Source organism: Python bivittatus, unplaced genomic scaffold, assembly GCF_059951505.1.
Source record: "Python bivittatus isolate LINGU-HERP-01145 unplaced genomic scaffold, Pbiv_v1 ctg000060_np1212, whole genome shotgun sequence".
In the NCBI taxonomy this organism is placed as follows: Eukaryota; Metazoa; Chordata; class Lepidosauria; order Squamata; family Pythonidae; genus Python; species Python bivittatus.
The window spans coordinates 11,359,132-11,371,201 of NW_028277044.1; the positions used below are offsets into that span (position 1 = coordinate 11,359,132).

At 41.3% G+C, this 12,070-nt stretch overlaps 1 protein-coding gene across 1 annotated transcript in view; it reads left to right on the plus strand.

The window, feature by feature from the left end:
- The first annotated feature begins 7,503 nt into the window (after positions 1–7,503).
- Positions 7,504–12,070, plus strand: part of SLC15A1 (solute carrier family 15 member 1) — a 36,421-nt gene continuing 31,854 nt past the window's right edge. Inside the window, exon 1 of the mRNA XM_007421301.4 lies at positions 7,504–7,606. Within this exon, the coding sequence (XP_007421363.1) occupies positions 7,603–7,606 (4 nt within the window). The 5' untranslated portion in view covers positions 7,504–7,602. The remainder of the gene's footprint in view (positions 7,607–12,070) is intronic.

The window sequence follows — 12,070 nt, forward strand, 5'->3', positions numbered from 1 at the left end:
TTTCCCAGTGAAAGAGCTACATATAGTTTTATTGTAGTTTCAAATATACTGCAGCTGATCCAAAAAATTCATAGAACCAAAAATCACATCATCTGCTCATGAACACAGCTGGCATTATATGATCCCAGAAGTCAGGAGTTTCTTTGTGGCTGGCAGAGTCCATTTGTGGAAATGGCCTTACAGGCCCCAGGTTCTTCACCTCCTGTTTGGAAAGCAAATCAAAGTGAAAAAAAGTTGGATAAATTCTCCTGACTTCATTGAATAGAAGCTGCTGGTTGCAGTTACTCTTGGGGAATGGCCAACTGACTTAGAGCAAAAAGATTCACTACCAGGTAAGTCAGTAGGACTTAATTCTGTGTGCATGGCATGCTTTTGTTTGTCTTCCACCTCCTCAGAGCAGTTCTGAGGTCAAACCTTTACTTCCAATTAGGATTATATAACTTCGATTACATTTTTAAAAGTTTTAAACTCTAAAGGTAAATTCCAATATGGGGCAAACTCTCAATTTCTATGACATGCAGTCTTTACAGTGTATCACATCAGACTGAGGTGCCCATTTCTCACAATCCAGGCAGGATTCCCACACAACAAAAAGGGGGAATATTCCTGCAGATATTGTACCTCCAAGAGACCACAGCAGGCCTTGCCTACTTTCCAAAGCATTCCAGAGATCTCACAAGCCAACAACCTGCAATCCCTCTTAGGTCACTTTTCAGGGTAGCAGGCAGCTGATGCCTGAGTTTGAGATGAGAAAGGGAAAAAAGAAGAGGTGGGACATAAGGGCTAAGGCTCCAGGAGCACAGGAGACAAAGACCATCCTTTCAATAGGCTATCAATTTCTGTGCCCATGGCATTCCTGCCATACCACCTCCTGGTAGAAATGCAACAAGAATTAAGCAACTGGGAGAAAGAGATGAAGTCCTGTTTCAAAAGGCATTGGATAAGGGACCCCAGCCTTGTCCACCTAGAATGCCCCATAGGCAGCAAGGTTGAGGCTAGCAAGACAATTGGTCCACTCAGAATCCAGGACAAGAATAAGCATCACTGGAGGAGGAGGAGGAAGGTGGGCATGCATTTCAGGAAGAAAATAGCCTGGAGCAGTACAAGGGTGTCTGTGGAAAATGGAGGTCATGGTACTCAACTGTCTGTCCTATTTACACTGAACTGTCTTACCCCCCACCTCCATCCCGCTCCTCCCAGCAGCTATCTACTGTATGTTGTGACATTTAGGCTAAAATGCAGAATGCAGGAGGCAGAACTGCTAATGGAGCTGGAGCTGACCTTCAGGAAAGAATCCTGGATGGGTTAGGATTTGATGTTGTTGCCAAAGGAGGAGAAGAGCCATGCAAAAATGCAAAGAAATCTACATGGTTCTGTTTCTGGAAAAGATGGATGGCTCTATTTACAAAGGGGTTTTGACAGACACCATAGGTTGGGACAAAATATATGAGATCCTCCTAGAAATGGAGGGCATAGAGGTCCAAAAGCATAGGGGAGGCCACATGTATGTCTCCCATGTCATTTGCCAAATTGCCAATATTTTTTACCAATACTATGGAGAATTCAACCATACCTTACATGACTGCTGGAGCAAAGTAACATCAAACTTGACAGGTACATACAGGAATGAACAGAGACAGTAGACAGCCAAGCAGAGGCCTTGCAGTGCATTCCAGAAGGCAAGAGGGAAAGGGGTTTTTGCACCCCCTCCTTCTTGACCTCTCCCCTGGCCATAAGCATTCATTGGCTCTTAAACTCTAAGGCCATCTCATGTATTTTCACTGAAGAATCTGTCTGAAAAGGCGGAGAGCCAAATAAGGGGAGGGGACTCAGAAGGAAGCCATATATTCCTTTTGGGTTATTAAAAGTGAAAGCTGGCGTAGGGAAGAAATTGGGCAGAATAAAGCCCCCAAACATGGAACTACTCTGGTAGGTGGGTACAAGGAAGAGGGTGCAAAGGCTCAAAAACATCATAGTATTACAGCCTTGAAACTGAATCTTATTTCCTAACATTTCTGCAGAGCCCTTCACTGCTGCTATAGCCCTGTGATTCCCATTGTCCTAGTTCTCTATAGATAGCTAGGCCTGCCTATTCTGTGCCTGTTAAACTTGTGCATCAGAGACTGCTTGACAAGGTAAGTTTCCAACCCTTCAGTGCCATTTAAGGTCATGTGATTCCTCTTTGCCATGTGGAAGTATAGGCTGGAATTCCCTCCAGATGGTTGTACACTCAGAGGGTGCCTTTGATTCCTCTAGGGGTGTCTGTGTTTACTACCTGCTAGAAGCTTCAGTTGATTGGGGTGACACCCAGTCAAGTAGGTGGTCACTAGAACTGATCCAATGAAAGAGTGGTCAGGTCAAACATTTCAACATTCTTTATGTGGGTTACCACCAGGTATTGCAGAGCCTGAAACAGCAGTGTTATATGTAAATTGCAACTCCTGCCCACCTGCAAATGGGCTACTGCATTTTGCACAGTTGAAGTTTCTAAGTAGAATAATGTAGGATGTTTCACCATGTTTCTCTCAGAAAGGAAAATATTTCTCAGTTTCAGTAGGATTCAAAGTATGCCAGGAAGAAAGATTGCTAAAACACACACACTTTGATTGTGTTGATTATTTATTTATTAGATTTGTATGGCCACTCATCTCAAATGCATGACTCGAGGCAGCTAGCAATTAAAAACAAAATCAGTAAGCTAAAAATATAAATAATATAAAATAGCAGCCAAGCAACAACACATAACAAACATCCACAGTCAATACCACAAAGAAACAGGCTCAATGGGGATTATGTCAGGCTGTGGTATAGGGATTCCAGAACACCTTATTGTCCTCATGGAAAACCTGTACACAATGGTGATAAAACAGCACCAGCCATTATAGTGTGCTTTTGTAAGTACACAAACTTTAGAGAATTTTCTTGTCTTGATTAGCTACAGATACTGGCTGGTATATGTATTCTGAGCATGTGAGTGCTTAATCTTCAAGTTGTAGGCAAATATTACTTTTACTCCAAAAGCTGAGTTAATAATTTGCATGCATCATAAGAATAGGAAGTCATACAATGAATTATTGTGTTTCAGGATTATTATCTGAATAAAACTAGATTCCAATGGTTATATGCGAAGGTAGCTGTTCGGTCTGTTCATTTGCTTATAAATAACTTGAAGTAGGTGTCAAAAAACCTTTTGCAGAAAGGACTTCTTGAAAGCTTCATCAGAAGTGCCATTTAAGAAATGCAAAGTGAGGCATTGTCTTACCCCTTGATATCTAAGGGGATAACTACTGATTTACAAGACAATTAAGTGACCTGTACATTAAGAACAGTCTTTTTTCTTGAAGAGCAACTGTTTTAATGGCATGGTCTATTTACAGACATAACAAATATTACTATTTTTCACAATTGTTGTGCAAAGTAAATATATTTTGTATCATATGCTTCAGTTCAAGAGTATTCTTTTTTTAAATTTTGTTTTTTATTAAAGGTTTTAAATACAATAGTCAAAAGCAAATACAAATTAAACTCAGAAAAAGAAAAAGAGATAGAAAGAATAAAAATTGCAAAGAAATAAAAGGAAAAAATAGAAAAAAAGAAAAGAAATGTGTAAAGAAGTGATTTCCAGTCTTCATCACAACAAGTAAGAACAAATTTGATAACTCATCACTCCCTTTAAGCTTACAAATAAATATCTCTTCTTCCCCTAACCCATCCCTTATCTATATGCAAATCCATAAATCAACTTTTCAGTCCTGGTATCAGCAAAAAGCCCGTGAAGGGTTACCAGAGCTTTATAAAAACATCTCTTATTTTAACCTTGATCAAACAAACCAACTTTATATTCCTTTCTTTTACTTCTAACAATCTTGACCTTTAATTCATTCAGATGTTCTTTATTTTTCCCATCACAAAGATTTCTGTGAGGCTTCACAGACCTCTTTTGGAAACTCAGTGAAAAGTCATTATCCAGGTCATTGTCTTGTCTTGTTTTTTGTCTTTACCCTTTGATTTTCAAAGCCCTAACCAACTTTTTTTGTGTACCCAGTAAAAAGTCCTTATCAGAGTTATTCTCTTGGTTCTTCTCTAGCTTGTCATCCATACTTTTTCCCATCTTTTGTATTTCCAATTTGAATGCCTTGTCGATTTTGAAATCCACACTTTTTTTATCCAATATTTCTGATTCCACTATTTCTGCATCAAGTAAAATGCGTTTCATACCTTCATTAACATCTTTTAGACATAGTCTATCCATAGAAGCAGCCATCATTACTGATATTGTTGATATTATGGCTATAATTTCTGGCCCCATTCTTCAAAGATCTCCTTTAATATTTGAAATGTTATAATATTTTGTGTCATTTTGTAAATTCCAATCCTAAAGGCAAGGGTTTTTTTTACTTTTTTGCCTGGACTTTAGTCCCCTCTAGTGTCCAATTTAAATCATAAGGTCTCTTATCTCTGTTATGACTTGTGGTAGTCAAAATAATTTTGGTTCTCACAAAAAGCTGTTTAATTTATATAGTTAATTCCAAAATCTTATAGTAAAAGTTTCACTATTCCAGATTTGTCTGAACCCTTTGAACTTTCTTAGTTCATAATCTTGTTTAATGTTTTGCAGTTTATTTCAAGTTCTTTAAGTTCTTAAACTTACAGTTAATTTTTCTTCTGTTCAGGAATAACGATACACTCACCAGGTGACTTTTCAGACTTGTCATTCTGAAAACCTCTAATAGCCTTAAGATATTTAAACAATTTCCAGAAGTGATTAGAAGTGAGGTTAGCTAACCTAGTGTCCTGTAAAAGGTGCTGGCTGCTGTGTGAGCTTGATGATTAATCCCTTCACTTCCTGGCATTCATACCTGCTGGAGACCACTATCCTGCAGTCTCCTTGTGAGGACCAGCTGTCTAGAGCACATGTAGGTGATTTTCTACCCTCTCCTTATCCGGAGAGGTTCCAAAGACTCAGTCTATTCACCAATTCTTCCATCTTTGCCTTTGGTCTTTAGCTCACCATGCCTCCACCGGAAGTTCCAAGTATCTTCTTTTTCCAGGCATTAAAACCATGACTCTTGACTGTGCCCCACTCTGTGTTACTTTCACATTCTGTATAATTTAGACCAGTCCAGTTATGTCACAGAAGCTTCCTAGAGATCTCCATCCATTTTGTAAAATGTACACTTTAAATATAAAAACAAAAGAAATATTAATCAAAGAACTTTACAGTTTTGTGAGACAGGTATTACTTTTGTGAATGCCCTTGTACCTTGATTTTGGACCATGGAGGCAGGATGCTGGATTTGATTGACATCTGACTGGATAAGTAGGGCTTTGAATGAATGACAGGCTGATTGGTCAAGAAAGCAAGTAAATCTTGCAACAGTTTTCTTGATATAAATGCATTATCAACAAAATGCTTTAATGTAAATGAAAACTTACTGTCTGGTTTTCAAACAGTATTAATCTCATCTGCTCTCTGTACCTAAACTTAGTGTGTGCACACATGAATAGCATATATATTTGCTTTTTCTGAGATTTGAAGAATTGAAAATTTACTCAGAAGCCTACACAGCTTTCTTGAGAAAATACATAGTGTACTTTTTACTATTTGTAGATAACAAAATTAGCTAAAACTCCCATTAAATCCTGTTGCCCAAAATTGCTGCATCAATTCCTTCTGGTCTTTTGTTCTTTCGACATTCTATCCTACACTGTTTTGCTGTAGAAAACACCTTTCATCTTTGGAATGAATATGGGAGTCCCATATTGATTGTTAACACATTAGGATTCCACAGTCAGGTGAGTATATACACACAAGGAATTCAGGCTAAATCATGGCACAAAGTTTATACTGTAACTTATTAATGTTATATTCATAATTTTGATTTGGGGAGGGGAGAGGGAAAAGAATGTAACCACTTAAGACATGCTCATATTCTTTTGAAAAAGCATGTTCTCCAGTTTAATATACATTAATTAACATACCAGTTTGATCCATGGGATTCAACTCCATAAGGATCTGCTTTCTCAATTGAAAATAAGGACTTAGGTAAACTTACAAATTTGATAGATAAATAAATTCAGGAATAGTACAATTTTAAGTTGATGTGAGCAATGGGATGGCAAAAGGTAAAATTAGAATAATGCTGCGGGTATGTGTTGTTCTGGTTAGTGATTTTAAGTCATAATGAGTATAATAAGCAATTTTTTTTAAAGGAACCACAATGCTTTCTAAGTGATGTACAACTTGTCTGCATACTTAAGGAACAAGTGATAGTGGTGGTTTACCATATATAAAAGAAGTAGTTTGCAATACTGATATAGACTGTCTTTAATTAAACCATATGCCATAAGAATTGCTTTACTTCAGGTGTCAGAAGACTCTGGATACTTCTACAACTCCACTGTTTCCACTTCCCAATCCTTCAAAAGAAATCTGAAGGTGATCTATGATTATCTTCACTTTGGAGGCCTCAGAACATTGAGAGCAAGAAACAAAGAGCATTATTTAATTATTGCCTAAATTCAAGCTGCCATCAATCCGGGAGTAACAAAAATTCTCCCATTCCTATTATGCAAAAGAACACTTCAAAAAATGTCTTGTACTCCACCTACCCCCTTCACATCCTAGGTAGATTTGTTTGGTAACATGCTAAATAAGTAACTAATTAAGGCATTTTTATAAGGGGGAGCTGAAATGGTGTCAAGCCATCTTTATTCTTGGAAGGCAAGAGGAAGAAACCGGGATGTGGGGTGAGGAATATTCATGCAGATGGAAAACAGAGCACTCCTAAGCATCACAGAGATACCGTGTTTCAAAAATATCACGACTGAGAAACAAATTATATACAGCCAATATCATTGCATTATCTGCCCCCACTAGATGATCTTACAGAGTGGGCAGATTGGTGCAGAAGAGTGAATCCTTCCAGTATACCAAACTTATGTTATTTATGGTTTTAAAAGTAATTGCAAATTTAATTGTATCTAACAAGTAATTGGCAGCTACTGGAGCCATTACAGATGCCCATTAACATTTTTGCATTTACTTTCAGGATTTTTAGGATTTTAAAAATCCACCTGAGATACTTTCAATTCTCTCCCAGTCCACCAGTGACTTGGGATTCAACAGGTGCCTCTTGACCAGCAACTGTGACAGAAACAGCACCTGTTGGATTTCTGTCCAATCATGATACCTATAAAGGCACAGTAGGACTAAGAGGACAAAGGCAATGGTTGTGGTGGGGCTAATTTCCCTTCCTCGACTGCTGTTTAATGATGTGCCGAATAATGGAGCGTGGAGGTCGAGAGCCAGCCTTCCCTCCCTCTCCCTGCCCTAAAAATTCCTCCAGGGGCGATGGAGGAAAGCGGTTTGCCTTCTTCGTCTTAAGTGTTTTGCTCTCTCGGGAGCGAGGGCGGTAGACCCAGTTTCTCCCTGCCCGCCGCCTACCTCCTTCCTCGCTTTCTTGGCCAGGTAGGGGTAGGACTTGGAGCCAGGCCAAGGGCAGAGGCTTTAAAGAAACCGATCTCCGTGGCCCTCTTCCCTTTCCACCTCGGCATTTGCCCCAAGTAGGACCGTCGAGAGCACCAACAAGGGCGGCCCCAATGGGTAAGTATGGAAAAGGGACTGGCACCGCGGCTGGACCATATGGCGAGCGGGTGGGTTTCCCAAGGAGCCTCGTCTCCGAGGAATACGAGCAGCTGTGCAGCAACAGGCGGGTGGCTTCCCTCGCTCAGGCGCCCCCTCGTTGCCTCGCCGGGTCGGGAGGAGTCTCCTCACTTTTAGGGCGACTGGGAGCGTTTGTGCGTCCTTAGGCTGCGATTATGCTGTACGCGGTTCTCGGCGTGCAAGCCCCACGGAGGGCTTGCTTCTGAGGGGACCACTATGGGCTGAGGAAGCCAGGGGGTTCCCCGGACATTTTCAGCCAAGGCTACCCCTCTCCCTTCCAGAAAGAGGTCCCAGGGAGCGTGAACAGCTGCTTGCGTTCCCGTGACGCTTTTGGTGGCTCGTGCAGGGAGTAAGTGTTAAGCGCAGGAGCGAATTATGGGCGGCAAATTTAAAACAAAAAAGTCCGGGCTCCGCTTAATAAATCTCCCTTTCCCCGTAGACAAGACCTTGAGGAAAGGAAAGGAAGCTAGCCAGGCCCCCTCCCCCCCGTGGTGAATTCGACTCCTAATACAGCAACAACAGCGCTCTAACCCCCGTTGCGCAAGTGAGCGAGACCGCAAGTGCTCGCGGCCGCCCAGGTGCTTCGAGGAGCGAAAGAACGAGCGGGATTGGCAGGAGTTTGCGGGTTGTGGGCAGCGGAGAACTGGCCGTCGGTGGAGACGGGGTGGGGGGAGGGAAAGCAAGCCCGTTCCGTCAGCGGCTACCAGGGCAGAGCCGAGGAAATCCATCGCCAAGCACCAGCTGTGTGAGAGGAGCCGGCTGTTTCATCATCACCTCGCTCCGGGGGAGCTTTCCCAACGCCCCCGGCTGTGTTCACTTGACACACTTACCCGAGGTTCAGTCAGCCGTGGCTTGCTTATTAATGAACCCCATTTTTTCTGGGCGGGACACATTGCACCACAGACGAAGCACGGCGCGCGAGGCTGAAACGGGGCGGCGATGCGCTGGTTCTCTGCGCACCCCGTCCTTGCGCAGGGGCCGAAACTCCGAGGCGCTTCTCTCCCGCTCTTTAGGAAGGCGCGCGCGCTCCTGGCCGGCGAGGGGCCGCTGACCCTTGGCCAAGGATGAGAGGGGCGGAGGGGAGTCTCGAACGGGGTGGGCTGCAAAAGGCGGGACGGTCTGTGGCTGCTCTTGATCCCGCTAGAGTAAAAAAAAAAAAAACTTGCTCCCAAGAGGAAACGAGCTGTGGCACCTTAAATCGGGTGGGATGTAGCTTCGCGGACTAGAAGGTGTATCCCATTTATACATGCACCTGCTCTTCTTCAAGGTACCAGAAGCTTCAGTATAACACTTGTGTTGCTTCTGGATGTTGTTCCCCAGTCAGCACGCGACTATTGAGCTGAGGTTCACGTGAGCAATCGGTTTAAATGCCTTTCTCTCGGTCTGGCTTATTAAGCAATTAGATCATGGAAGGCGGGAAGGGGGTGTGTTCCATCAACAACGGAGCTAATTGTTAGGCAGGCTTTTCGAAGATGCTCAAGTAGATACTCACTCAGAGCTTGTGTAAACCTTGTCTTTAAATGTTCAATGTGCAGCCAGTACAATTTTAAGAGAAAACCATGACAAACTGGCATTACATTCGGTAAGAAAGCAGTCTCCTCTAGACAAGAGCAAGCCTTTCGTCAAGCCGATTTTCTGCCTTTGTGCAGTCCCCAGCCGCAAAGTAACCAGAAAGGCTGAGCTCACGCAACACAGTGCTCAGCTTGGTCATGGGTTTAGTCAACCTATGGCAGTGTTGTCCAAACTTGGCCACTTTAAGATGAGTGGACTTCAACTCCCAGAATTCTGGGAGTTGAAGTCCACTCATCTTAAAGTGGCCAAGTTTGGACAACACTGACCTATGGGAAGCCTGCTGGGGATTAATACATTCCATGAATTCAGTCACTGTTGTGATCACTTGTAAATGCTGTGAACAGGCAAAGCACAACGAAATGTGTTATCTAAGATCAGGGGTTTGCAAACTTTTTGGGGCAGCAGAACCTGTTTTTTAAAAAATAATGGAATCCACGATCAAGAGGCAAACTTCTAGTGGTAGAAAATTGGTTGTGTTTGGGTGATTTTGTTGCCATTCATTTGTTCACCCCGAGTCATCTATGGAACCCCATAAAGTTCTTGTGGAACACTAGGTTTCCAAAAACTGAAGCACCTTAGGTAAATGTTTTGTTTTGTTTTTAAGTTTGCTGTTTGTTATTCATATTTCTACAATGCTAGACCGAACCTAAATACTTTAAATAATCTAGGGATACTAGAGGTAATGTTTTCCTTTTCCTCCTTCCACAATACCTTCTCAGTATAAAGTGCATTTTGTAACTAAAGATTGATCCACATTATTGATATGAAGCCAAGTTCAGTGTACCATAATCCACACCAACCACTGTCACAAAAATCCCAAGTGTTTTGGAATCTGCTGTGGTCATAAGTATTGCATCTATATGTAAAAGAGATCTACCTGGATGTCACTCTTTTTTACATGTCAGCTTATAAATTCATGTATATTTGGGGTTCCTTAATCTGCCTAAAATGCAGTGAAAAAAGTAAAAAGCTGGAGGTCTTACACTCCCTTCATCAAAAGTTCTCTGGATCTATCTCCTGCCTTGATGTGGGACTTGGTAGCTACTGCTGCTACCACCACCTATTTTTCAGGAAAATGCTTTTATGTAGCATCCTCCTCTACAACCCCAGTATGTGAGAGAAGAGGGCTTCTCCATTCTGAATTCCTTACTGGCAAATGAAAGAGAAATAAGTGATAAAGGGGAAATTAATTTTACAGCACCACCTTCTGGCCCTGTAGCACTGATGTGTATGGCTAGGAAAATTGGTCCGTCCTCCCCCTGCGCTTAATAGGTAGGTAGACCAATCTCACAAGGGATAAATAAATCAAACTTTACTGTAAAAGAAAGAAAAAAAAAAGGTTTGTATAAAGCATACAAGGACTGAGCTTATGGAGAGAGAATAATAATCAGAAAAAATATAATAGACTTAAACACACATAATGTTAAAATAAAATGTAATTGTGTGGTATATTTATAGCTAAACGTATTATCTGTTCCTTAGGATGACCTCATGCCTGAAGCTAACTCCTCGTGTTTGCTTCCGTCGATGTTTTTTCCAACTTTTAAAATAGTTTTTCCTTTTTATCAGAGGTCTTCTAGATTCCGTTCCTCTTTTCAGCCGCAGCACACTGCTTCTTGCTCATTTTCACCTGCAGTCTTTTCAAGGACCATACCTTTTCCTCTCTAGTAGAAAGCAAGTGGGTTGGGTAGTCTAACTTGGTACATGACCCAAGCCATATAACTGTCCCATGTACAGATGCCAATTGGGAACTCTGCCTGAGAGGATGTATTTTAGGAATCTGCATCTGCAGCGGGGGGGGGGGTGTCAAAAAAGTTAAGATGACAGGTAAGAGCATGTGACTGAAGAGTTGCCCCTTTGTACTTATGCCTGATGTTAAATCAGTGCACATACAAAAAGTGCAGGGCTTTGACTGTGGGTTCATGACCGTCATTGTTACTATTTTTGAACCACCCTATGGCCACCCCAATAGGGAATGTCTTCAGTTCTGCTGCCTTGTAAGGGTCCACCAGTCAGAACTTACTGTTCTCAGTTTGTTACCTCATTGTTATTCCCATTTGTGCTGAAATTACCCCCTTTACACTTAAGTTGGCTGTGAACTTTGTACATCATACTTTTTAAATCCTGCGCATTCAGATACTGACACTTCTATTTGCTATAACAAAAAAAAGCCATCAGTTCAAAGAAAAAGCTTGAAAGGTATAGTTAAGGTGGTGATAAGCAGTCACCTGTACATAACCTTCTTTCCCCTTTTTGAAAGATATTTGATGGTTTTGTATTTCTAGATCTAATTAGAAAATAACAATTTGCCTTTAAAATGATACATTACAAAAAGCATTTGATTATCTCTTAACCACATGATATCTATTGTTGCTTTTAGCCTTTTACAATGGCTTTAGAAGTTGACCTTTTCACATGCTGAAAGATGCACAGAATTGTATCTGCCAGGAATGAATGACAGCTGACTTTAGCAAAACCTTTGCAATGGACACCACTCAAGGCTCAGTTGTATGACTTCTGACAATTAATTTCTTTGTGTTTGGAGTGTAGTGCAGCAGTGTGATGCTTAAAAGTAGCTAACAGCCTTGTCAGTTTTTTCATGCATTGTGAACTATGAACCTTTTGCTATTAGAATAACCACAAATAGACCTGTAATAACTATTTATTATAGATATGTTTACCCCACAAATCAGAGTTCTAAAGTACAGATCCTTCTTGTACTTAGGTTTTATCTTTAAGATAGTAAAGCAGGGTACAAAGGTGCTTAAGAAACGCTGACATGAATTCTGGTGGTGTCCCAACTTTTAAAAATCTGAAGTGATTTACTTGCTG